Genomic DNA, 12,411 nt, shown 5'->3' on the forward strand with positions numbered 1-12,411 from the left:
GGGAAGTTGGCATTTACTTGCGGAGAACAGGTTTGTACTGGTACAGAATCCAGATACACTGGTTAGGTTAACTGCCCGCCGTTACATAACTGAAATACTGTTGTAAAACGGTGTTAAACCCAAAACAACCAACCATCCAGAGGATCTTTTTACAGATTTTATTGGTGATTCTTTCAAAATGAAACATCGCATTTCAAGGCCCTTGTCAATGAATATTAATACTTCGCGGTTGAGGATTAGAAGCTAATACCAAGTGAATCGTGTAAAATTGAGCGTACTCCATGATCCTAAAGAACCAGTAAAGACAAAATCTAAATGCGTCTCTGATAAAGGAAACCCTAATCCGTAATCACCTACGATGTCAAACAATCTAAAAATAGTGTCGACAAATATATGACTTTTACCATACAAATGAATGAATAAAATTCTAATTGTTTTGTCTGAAATATTCAAACTCTTGGAAATACATTTTGATGTTCGATATATACTAGTATTTACAAAATGCACTTGGCAGCGGAATAAACTGTACGATGGGGGTTGTTGAAACATAAATGTACATGATGTGAAATCGTTGGTACTGTTACAGAAGTAAAGTTTTGATAATTGTCGTTTAACTGATGATTATGTGTATAATTAGTTTGTTTGTTCTTTAGCACTGAAACATCGTATTTACTGCACGTCAGTGCTATGGTAAAAGTTCACTGTTCCTAAAACGGCCAGGTCATTGAAGATAAGACGAAGATTATCAAAGAGGAAGTGTCGATGTTAAATAATATCAGAGGAGTCTTTTAGGTTAAAAACAGTTTGAGCAAACAAGTTCGCAAAAGAACATAAACATGAACAAAGGTAAGAATTTGCTAAACTTCATACATCAAAAAGATTTAAAATGACCAAGACAACACATTCTTGACTAGTTTCGACCTTTATGTCTTCGTCAGAAGAATTATGTTATATACTTCATACAACATTTTAACTACTATTTTATACAACAAAAAATACCCTCTTTTAATTTCTTTCATGGCAAAAAATAAAATTGAGATTTGTGTTAAGAAAAAGAAGGTAAATTCTGCGATAATTGTGTAATCAAGATTGCAAAATGCATTCAAAACTGTAGTCTGAGTTTGACTAATTCTAATTTGTTTTTTCTTGTGATTGTTTGGTTTAATTGCTTTATTTAAGGTCAAGGACTGCTAACACTGCTGTGTCTGATAGTTATCACACATGGTGAGTTTTTATTTTTATGTCGGGATGAAAACGGTTATCATCAAGCAAAAGGGTTTGTTGAATACAATGGCGTTTAATAAGAAAAAAAACAAGATTAGCTCGGTTTTCATTTTGTGATATTGTAGAGTATTCTGCTTTTACTTTTTGTGAACTTCAAACACGCCTAATTAAACAAGATATTTAAGATTGAAAACGTAATGTTTCGCTGTCTTTTATGAACTGAAATTTTGATATTTGCTGCTAGAGGACCGTGTACCTTTAACAGTTTCAATCCTCCATTTCTGCAGAAAACTGTTACACATGGGAACTAAGTATTATTAGTAACAATCTAAAATAAACTATTGCTTAAAACGTGACTGCCAGATAAATCTAGATCTTAAGTCAAAGATAAGAGTAGCTTTGTTTTGAAAATGTGACCTTTCCTATAATAGACGTTTGTGTGAGTGTTCCTAGTTATTCGTCTAAACTCTTTTCTAAGGTCATTCTAGGATAGTTTGTACTTTGTATGTTCCTTTGACTGTAGACTGTACAGAAAAGATCAAATACAGATGTAAATTGTATATCCTTTAAACAGTTTTTTTTTAAAAACTAACAATGTACAAACTCTTTTTGCTTAATTAACTCCTAATCAGATTGTCATTTCAATTGCTACTTTAGCCCAGGAATATTGGAATCTTCCCAGATGTAGATCATGCCACAGAGTCAATGCTTTCGAACAATGTAACAGCTATGTGGTATGTGGGAGGAATGAGGTACGTGAGCTATAAATATTGTAACAATCGCCTAAATTTCACGAGGAGTAACAGCACTAAGAAAATGGCTTCCAAATGTATGTCAGTCCGGTCTCCTTTAACAAACTAATTATGATAAAGTGACTATAAGATCTTAAATAGATATTGTAACAACCGCATAAACTGCACAATGAGTATGATAATGATGTCTTGAGTTATTGTAACTGGACTGAGAAAATCCAAACGTATGCCAAACCTGTCTCCTTTTTAAAAAATGATGTAGCGACTGTATAGTGGTACCGAATAAATATGTTATTCAAAAACTTTGTATAAATGTTTTGAAAAAGACTTGATAAAATGTTGAGGACGAATGTAAAACTGTCTATCCCATACATCTTTATGAGTTTCAAATAAAAAAAAACCTGAATAACATGTGAAGCACCAAGCCAGAAATCCGCATAAAATGTGTTTTCGGTTTGTTTTGTATAAACTATACATGAATATTTAAACGAAGAACAATCAGTTTTAATAGATGTGTATTTAATTACAGTATATCATCTTTGTATGATATTACATTGTCCATTTAATTTGAACGAAAACACATCAAGGGGACTGTTATCATTAAATCTTGCAATTAAAGACAACGTAATATTGAAAAGTTCATTGTAAGTTTGTATTATAAGAACGCTAAAATTTTCGGATAATTTCAATGCGAATAACACAGAATCGTACACTGTGTTAGATGAACGCCACATCATGACAATGCTGATTTTACTTTCGGTATTATTATATTATGTAAAATAAAACCATTTTTGTAAAGAGCACAATTAAATTTCCATTTCATTTCAGGCTTGTTATGTGGATAAACTCATCGATGATAGCAATAATGTGGTATATGAGGCTGGTTGCAGAGACATTCAGGTATAAGATGTGTAAGAGTCGTGTAAATTGGGCTCACCTGTTTCATTAGGAAAAAAAGTTCAAAAATGATAAACATGTATTTCAGCAATTTCATTTCGATACCAACTTTTTGTTTGCAGTATATTTGAACAGATATTTGTATCAAACATAGCTATGGCATAATTATGTTGATATGTCATTGCGTCAGAACCTATATTCAGTTGCAGATACATCATTGTAGCTGACAAATGTTAGAAAACATGTCAATGTAGCAAAGTCCGTATTGTTGATAAACATTTGTCAGTTGCATGTTTATTTCATTTTGGTAAAGCAAATATTGCTGATAAATGTTGGTTAGTATTAATTATTTCATTGTGGTAATGCAGAGTTTGTCAGCTGCATATCTTTCAATGTGATAAAGTACAGTCTGTCCGCTGCATGTATTTCATTAAAGTAAAGTTCAGTTTGTCAGCTGCATATATGTACAGTTTGTTAGTTGCATATATTTCATTTTAGTAATGTACAGTTTGTAAGCTGCATATATTTCATTGTACTAAAGCACATTTAGCTAACTATCATTATGTAAAGTTTGCCAAGCACATATTGCTGATAAATGTTTCTCAGTTGAAGATATTCTATGTGACAAAGCCAATATTGCTGATAAACGTTTGTCAATTGCATATATTTCATTGTGGCAAAGCCTTCATTACAGACAAACACTTGTCAGTTGCAGATATATAACTTTGACCAAGCACATGTTGTTGATAAACGTTTATCTACTGTTGCTATTACATTGTGGTAAGCACATACTGCTGATAAATGTTTGTCAGTTGCCAATTTGTCATTGCGACCAAGCACATATTGCTGACAGATGTTTGTCAGTTGCCTATATTTCATCACGGAAAATCGCATATTGCTGACAAACGTTGTTTTATTATTTTTTTTCTTTTACAGGTGTGTAAAGCTAACTCAGGGCGAAAGAGATCAGATCTTGTAGCATGTTCTAAATGTTGTGATGGTGGTGATTATTGTAATGACCATATGTGTGGTCTAAGAAAAGGTGAGTTTTAAAAAAAAATCCTTTATAAAACTAATAAAAGGTCAGTGACCTAGTTATAAGAGTTATATCATAATCACTGCTTTGTATGATAGAAAGCAATGTAACATGTAATTTATCATCAGAATTACAACAGCTGATTTTTCAATATAAGTGTACTGTTGACAAACATCAGTTTTATTGCTTGCGGAACAATAGCAGTAATTCTTATTACACATTCAATCAAAAATGCAATACTGTGAAATCATTAATATTCGTGGGGGATTAATTTTCGTGGATTTCGTGGTTGAGTCAATCCACGAAATTTAATCCCAACGAATAAGTGGAATTCCCATTCATTTTATGTTCAAAAATTGTAATCCACGAATGCATATCCCTACGAATTTGCCATTCTGACCTAAACCACGAAATTTCATGCCCACGAAATTAAATGATTTTACAATATACAACTCGAAAACATACAGACCGGCATAATCATACGCTCAAGTTCAATCTGTTTCTTGAACTGGACACAGTGCATCAGTTATATCTAAGATTTCTACTGATTGTCGTATTGAAATACAGTTTAAAGTCGGTGGAATAGAGAATTTTACTTCAAAATAACAGAAGTTCGACTAGAAGCCGCGCCATGGGAAAACCAACATAGTGGCTTTGCGACCAGCATGGATCCAGACCAGCATGAGAATCCTCGCAGTCTGGTCAGGATCCATGCTGTTCGCTTTCAAAGCCTATTGCAATTAGAGAAACTGTTAGCGAACAGCATGGATCCTGACCAGACTGCGTGGATGCGCAGGCTAGTCTGGATCCATGCTGGTCGCAAAGCCACTATGTTGGTTTTCCCATGGCGCGGCTCATATTTTGTGCACATGTTTGCGGGATGGGACTTTAAAATGTCTTTGAGATAGCTGGAAATTTAAGATAAGCGAGTCCGAGATGTCGAGTTTCACCTTAATATGATATTTAGGTTGACTGAGAGAGATTACATGAGCATTATCATTGAATATCTTCCTCTAAACTCATCTCTTCATAATTGTAATCGAGCTTTTACTATTTTTAAGTAAGATATCATGTCTTGAATGTGGAGACATAATACCCGAAAAAAACTGAACGGCTTGTATACTTTACTGATAAATGTAGACTGTTGGTAGGTACAAAGAAAACATGTTTTAAGCCGGTGGTTTTCCTTTATCCTGCGTCATTGTTCAAAGCTGGAAGTCTGACTTTTTAATTAATATGTGTAAATATTTTAGAAAGCAATCTGACTTTATGTAACTCGTGCGATGGTAAAGATGGCCGACCACAACCACCTCAGTACCCAGAGGATTGTTCCTTTCTACGTCAATGTGATCCAACAGAGGTAAAAAAGATAAATCACGGGTTTCGCATGTAGATTAAAGTAGTCGGTGATAACAAATTTGTAAAATGCAATTTACTTTCAAAATCGATGTTTCTAGTTTGTAAAAGCTGCTCATGTAGAGTGTTCACGTGGAACAGTTCATGTTTAGTGAATTGACATAATGTGTTATAGCCGAAAATTTCGGTTAACTTATACATTTCCATTAATAGTTTCAATGTGTTACAGTATGTCAGAGATTAGCTTCGAAAACTAGTTTACTGATAACTTTAGCTGTACTGTAGTACAAAAGTCTGTTATATATCATAAGGAAATGGTGTTAATACATGTTTCGTATTTGACATTTCAGTTAACATCACTCTGTATAATAATAGCATAATGTTTTTATATATGAAAATTACTTTATATCAGTTAAGTTGGTCTGCAGTTCGCAGTTCGTGTTTCCAATTGCGAATTGCTCAAATAATTACTTTCTGCCATGACATTCTAGTAATATTATCAACTTGCTTGAAATAGTTTTTATTCAACATAAAAACCAGACAATATGACGGAGAAAAGACTGGCTCTTGTCTATACATTGGTTATATAAAAGTGTTCTTCATCAACAGTGGAAGTAACTCTATTAGGTTGTTTCTATGAAGTCCCAATCCGTGACTCTAGTTACCTCCCCTGGCGGTCCGAAATGAAAGTGATAATTACGTCACGAGTTTGAGTAGTTTCTATGCAGACATTTGCATTGCCTTTTGCTCCATATAATATGAAACTGTGCTATAAAGGAGACTATAATTTTACTTACAAAAGGTGTATAGTATTTTTATAAACTTGCCATTAAGCAGCCAGAGAGCCAAACTTGAAGAAGATATTTCTGGCGCCTGTTTACTTATTTGATCTACAAAGTCTCAAAGTTAATGTTTCCAGTCGGCTGCTGACCAAAATTGAGCCGTGCCATGAGAAAACCAACATAGTGGCTTTGCGACCAGCATGGATCCAGACCAGCCTGCGCATCCGCGCAGTCTGGTCAAGATCCGTGCTGTTCGCTTTCAAAGCCTATTGCAATGATAGAAACCGTTAGCGAACAGCATGGATCCTGACCAGACTGCGCGGATGCGCAGGCTGGTCTGGATCCATGCTGGTCGCAAAGCCACTATGTTGGTTTACTCATGGCACGGCTCAATTTATTATAATTACAGCCTTGACACTACAAAGTGACGTCTACTGTAAGAGTATCATGCGTGTATTTGTATCACACACTTCGTTTTATAAACTAATAAACTCTTATCACATGCCCGACTTTTTCTTGAACAAAAAGCTTGTAGTCTATCGAATAACTTACAAAATCCCGAAACATTAAAATGTTCATGTAGAGAGCTTAACGCTTTATTGTTTTGTTTTTTTTTTCAGAGTTGTTTTTCAAGCACCTACATGAAAGACGAAACATCATTAAGACATTATTCTACATGTAAAAGTACAAAGGTAGGCAATAATTCATCTTGACGAATTTTTTGTTTATCATCAACGTTATCAAATGTCATCAAACTTTATACTATGTAATTTGTAATTTCGAAATTCTTCACCGCAAATTATTTACAGTTCCGACGGATAGACATATAAAATCTCACCGGTGATGATGATAATTTAACAAATTTTTAAAAATCAAATAATGTTAGCATCGGGAATACTCAACCTTTTGTTTTTCTACACGTACACGTACGCGTCTTGAAATACCAGCATCTCTCTTGTGTAAAGAAGAACGAAGACATCGCCGAGCTTGTAGAGTATTAGCTAACTGTGGCTGGCATTTTAAGTGACTGGTTAGCGTCCGTCCAAAACTGAGTTTCATTTCAGTTGCTATCTTTATCATGTCCAAATTATAATTCTTGTTGTTACTCGTCTTTTCATTCAGAGGGTTTTATTACTATATATGTTGTAATGAATTAGATTGGTTTTGTTAGGATACAATTAAAATTTCATATACTATACATTTATATCTGCATTAATTTAGATATGTCAGAGCTTAACGGGCTATATCTTTGAGACATATCGGTCGGATGATAATACTGCGCTTGGTAAGAGGAGTGCTGGAACTATTTGCGCGGTGTGTTGTGGAGATGAAGCGTGCAATAAGTACGCATGTGAAACTACAAAAAGTAAGTCAAACGTTTTTGTTTTTTTTTTTTTTTTTTTTTTTTTTTTGCTTAACTTTATTTATATGACATACTACTCACGCAATCAAATTTTTATTAGAACTATTTTAAAACGTTCACGCTATCTCAGTGAACTAATAATGACAAACTGTATTTATTTCAGACCATAAGAAGACTCAAAAATAAATTTGCATTGATTTAAAACCCAAGCAAGGTCAGAAATATGCATTTGGATCTATTTCAAAATCTAAGCAAAGTCAGAAATGTGAAATTGTATATACTGTATCTAGACCTAAGCAGAAAGATAATATAAAACAGTATCTAGTTCAGAATCTGAGTAGCCACAGAATTGTGACATTCATTCTATATCAAGACCTAAAGCAAACTCATAATGCAAAAGTGTACTTATTTCAGGACCTAATCTAACTCAAAATATTAAATTGTATTTATGTCAAGACCTAAGCAAAACCATAATGTAAAAGTATTTCCGAATGAAAAGCTAAACACACTCAAAAAAGTAAATTATATCTATTTCAAAACCTAAAGCAAACTCATAATGCAAAACTGTATCTGTTACAAAACCTAACCTAACTCAGAAATATAAATGTGTATCTATTTCAAGACCTAAGCAATCTCAGAAATGTAAAATTGTATCTATAGCAAAATCTAAGCTAACTAAGAAATGTAAAATTGTTAAATCCTAAGCAGAAAGTAGAACCAAGTAGATTTTAAAAAACCTTAGAAGACTCAAAATGTAAAGTTGTATTAATTCTAAAACCCAAAATTTGAAAATTGTATTTCTTTTAACTAATGTCTAAAGGAGATCCTTTGGGAGCAATCTAAAACCATTTTAATCATAAGTTATGTCAATATAGGTGAAAAAACAAAGCAAAGTCAGAAATCTAAAGGATGTATCCATTATAAAACAAAACTAAAATAATAATTTAAAATTGTATCTGCATGTCTCGAAACTTAAGACAACTCTACGTGAAATTGCATCTATTATAAAGTCTAAGCAAAATGTATTGTAAAATCTAAGCGAAATCTTAAATTGCATCTATTTTGAAACCTCAGCAAAATGTAATCTATTCTAAAACCTAATATGGCAAATTCATAACTAAAATTGTTCGATGTTAAAACATAAGAACACTCATAATAAAAAAGTGTATCTGTTTTAAAACCTAAGAAACTCATAATATAAATTGTATCTGATTTAAAACAATATAAAATTGCATCTGTTTTAAAATCTAAACAAACTCATATTCTGTACCATAAGCAAAGTTTGACCGTGGTCATATCACGTAGATAAGCTGTATGCAGCGGACCTTCAATACAGTTTATGGGGAGGGCCCTAGATAATGTTGGAATAACTTTTTGCCCAACCCATTTGTATGTATTTGATTTAATGCTTGCATTAAATGTGATGCATGCATGTGTGAATATTTATATACCATAAAATATGATTAAGCTAAACAAACTCATGATATAAAATTGCATCTGTTTAAGAACCTAAGCAAACTCAAGATATAAAATTGCACCTGTTTTAAAACCTAAGCAAACTCATAATTTAGGTCCAGAGTTTCTAAGAAAGCTTATAGCTTCCTACTCAGTCCTCCATGTTTGTATATTTGAAAAACTGTAACAAGTGTAACTATATCAATAAATACTGTTTAAACCAAACTCATAATATAAATTTGCATCTGTTTATAACCTAACCAAGCTCATAATTTAATATTGTATCTTTTTAAACCTAAGCAAACTCATAACCTGAAATTGTATCATTCTTAAAACCTAAGCCAATTCATACTGTAAAATTGTATCAATTTACAAACCTAAGCAAAGTGTAAAATTGAATCTTTTTGTCGTGGGTTCGATCCCTGGCCGCGTCGTATCAAAGACGTCAAAATGGTGCTAGTAGTTTCCTCGCTTGGCACTCAACAGCTAGGACTGGTAAGTCCGGTATCATTTTAATGTGACTGGATGGGAAATCATGTCACGTGTCTAAGTGAGGCAGCACTATAAAGTTGGGTATTGTGCTCACTGCTACCAGTAGATACCGTCGTTAATATGACTGGAATATTGTTGAAAAAGACGTTAAACCCGAACACACACACACACACTCTATTTTAAAACCTAAGCAAAATGTAATATTGCATCTCTTTTAAAACCTCAGCAATCTCGAAATATAATTTTTATCTGTCTGCAAACCTAAGCAAACTCATAATGTAAAATTGTATTATTTTTAACAGTCAACAAAATGATAAATTGTATCTACATTATTTATTTTAAAACCGAAACAAATTGTAAAAAAGCATCTATTTTTAAACCAAGGCAAAATGTTAAATTGCATCTATGCAGAAACCTAAGCAAACTCAAACTGAAAAAAAAGTAACATTGTTTCTGTTTTAAAACCGAAACCAATTCAAAAATGTGAAGTTAATCTATTTTAAACAAACCTATAAAACAACTTTTAAACTTTAATTGAATACATAAACTTTTTAAGTAAAAATGCATTTTTAAACCTTAACTTAAATTGAATATTTCAGAATGTAAGCACACTCAGAAGTATAAGATTGTGTTCTTTTTAAACCTAAATAAATTCATAATGTAAAATTTAAGCTTATATTAAAGATATGTAAACCTATTTCAAAACTTAAGCAAACATCGACAATTTCCGTATGATGATGTAATCGGCAATTTCCTTACGATGACGTAATCTCGAAAATCTATTTCGATTATTGAATTTACGTAAACAACCGAAAGAATTCCGAAACCGCATATAATGCAGAGTGCGTAATGGAACGGAAACTTGTTACTATGGGTCCACTTCCTTAATGTGATATAATAGTATGTAAATATATATTTCAGAACGTATACGCTACCTCAACAAACAGGAACGTTTCAACCATACTACACTGAAAGAGATTCCTTGGTCTTCAGTATAGTTCTTGTCTTATTATGTTTTGCTCGAAAATAAATTATTGTTTTTATTGTAGTAAATGAGTGATGTTATTTTTTCTGTCCGAAAGTAGATAAATAAGTGTTTAAAAGGCAAGATAACATAATATTATGTCCTTATCTCTTTCCTCGCACGTCATCGTTCATTGTGAAATGAATAGTTTAAAATGAATTATGACAAAAAGTTTTTTTCTCCGTCCGCTTGCAAATCATAATGTGTACCACAGGCGGTGAACGGAACAAACATACCTTATATACTATCATAGTAAATATGCAAAAAATAAACAATATTTGCTTCTATGAAATATACCCTTAAGGAATGTTGGATAGTTAATTTAGTACAAGTCCTGTAAATGTTTGAAATAAATAAGTCCAAGTTATGCATTTTATTGGTAACAGATATCACACTATATCAGATATGCAAGTCCTGTAAATGTTTGAAATAAATAAGTCCGAGTTATGCAGTTTATTGGTAACAGATATCACAGTATATCTGATATGCAAAGTCTGAATTAGAAGATCGTAACTGTAGCGAATTTCAGTTATTCTATTGCAATCTAGTTGTGCAATAAAAAAAATGTAATTACAAATAAAACTTTTGCACCCAACATGGGACTCGAACTCATCACCCGTAGATTTCAGGGGTGTCCGTCAGTCCATTATAGTAATTGAAGCTATTTTAATTTTGCATTATTTTGTTATTTCAATATTAAATTTTGTAATCATTCTTATGTGTAAATCATGCATGAGAGTTTTGAACAACAAACAAACAACATTTAAATAAACATAAATAATATTTTTACTTTTATGACGAAAAATGGCACAGTACTTGTAAAACAAACTTTGAAGGTTTGAAGACATTTGTTTGGTATATTATTGATATTGACTACATGAAATTAGCTAGCACATTCCAAGACCTCTAGGCTGACTAGCTATTTTACAATTCCACTTAGCTTTTATATTTGTCTAAATTTGAACCCTGCAAGGAAAATTGCACTTTATAGTTAGATAATCAATAAACAGCGCTGTAGGATTTTAAAGATTTTACAATGTGAATATCTGTTACATATGCGTCTTCAAAATTGACTATAAATGTTTATCAGCTTAAAGGACTTCGGACACTATCATATGCTTCTAGCCTACATTTTAAATGCAAATTTCTCCTTAAGTATTTAAACAATACCCAAAGCGTTTCGAGTCAGTGATAAACCATTGTATTAGTTAATTTATTACAGCAGAAATTGATTTGTATCTGGTTTTTATCAAGATGTTTTTCTTATTTTATCTGGGCCAGGGTATATTTTCTTGAAAAAATAAAATGTTTCATTTCCGTAAAAATATAATGTCATCACTTTACGGAAGTTTTAAATATTTGAATTCCAGTCGAAAAAAGTGACAAAATCTGTTTATTTAAGGAAAAAATAACATTTTAAGATTAAAATCCTATAAATAAATAAAAAAGAGAACGATATCTTTGCAAACAACCTGTACTTGATTTATCTATACACTGTTCGTAATGTAAAGTTATTGACGCATTACAAGTGTGAATAGGTATACATGTATAAGTGACCGGTCAGTTTTATTAGAGTGGTTCAGGTAGTTATTCTGTTATAAGTGATGGCAGATATTTGTGTGATGTATAACATTAAAACTAAGAAAAGGCAGTAATCTTATCAAGGCCGTAGGGTGGGTTCTTGCTTAGGATAAGTACCAGTGGCACACAATATTTGAGCCGCGCCATGAGAAAACCAACATAGTGCAATTGCCACCAGCATGGATCCTGACCAGCCTGTACATGCTGTTCGCTAAAGATTTGTCTTATTCCAATAGGCTTTGAAAGCGAACAGCATGGATCCTGACCAGACTGCGCAGATGCTCAGGCTGGTCTGGATCCATGCTGGTCGCAAAGCCACTATGTTGGTTTTCTCATAGAGCGGCTCATTTCGCTTAAACATGTAATAAAAATGTATCCGAAATGACAGTTCTTTCTGAGGCTTGCCTAAGGAAGCTGGATCGGAAAAAGTTAAATCGGGATAAGTCTGA

At 32.7% G+C, this 12,411-nt stretch overlaps 1 protein-coding gene across 1 annotated transcript; it reads left to right on the forward strand.

Moving 5' to 3' along the window:
* Nucleotides 1-737: 737 nt before the first annotated feature.
* Nucleotides 738-10,410, forward strand: LOC123552962 (uncharacterized). The gene is made up of 9 exons (XM_045342721.2): nt 738-846; nt 1,180-1,224; nt 1,882-1,976; nt 2,805-2,876; nt 3,810-3,915; nt 5,163-5,269; nt 6,668-6,739; nt 7,269-7,413; nt 10,279-10,410. The coding sequence occupies exons 1-9, from the start codon at nt 837-839 to the stop codon at nt 10,353-10,355; spliced, it is 729 nt and encodes a 242-aa protein (XP_045198656.2). The 5' UTR covers nt 738-836; the 3' UTR covers nt 10,356-10,410.
* Nucleotides 10,411-12,411: the final 2,001 nt, after the last annotated feature.

The sequence above is a fragment of the Mercenaria mercenaria genome, chromosome 15 (assembly GCF_021730395.1).
Source record: "Mercenaria mercenaria strain notata chromosome 15, MADL_Memer_1, whole genome shotgun sequence".
Taxonomy (NCBI): Eukaryota; Metazoa; Mollusca; class Bivalvia; order Venerida; family Veneridae; genus Mercenaria; species Mercenaria mercenaria.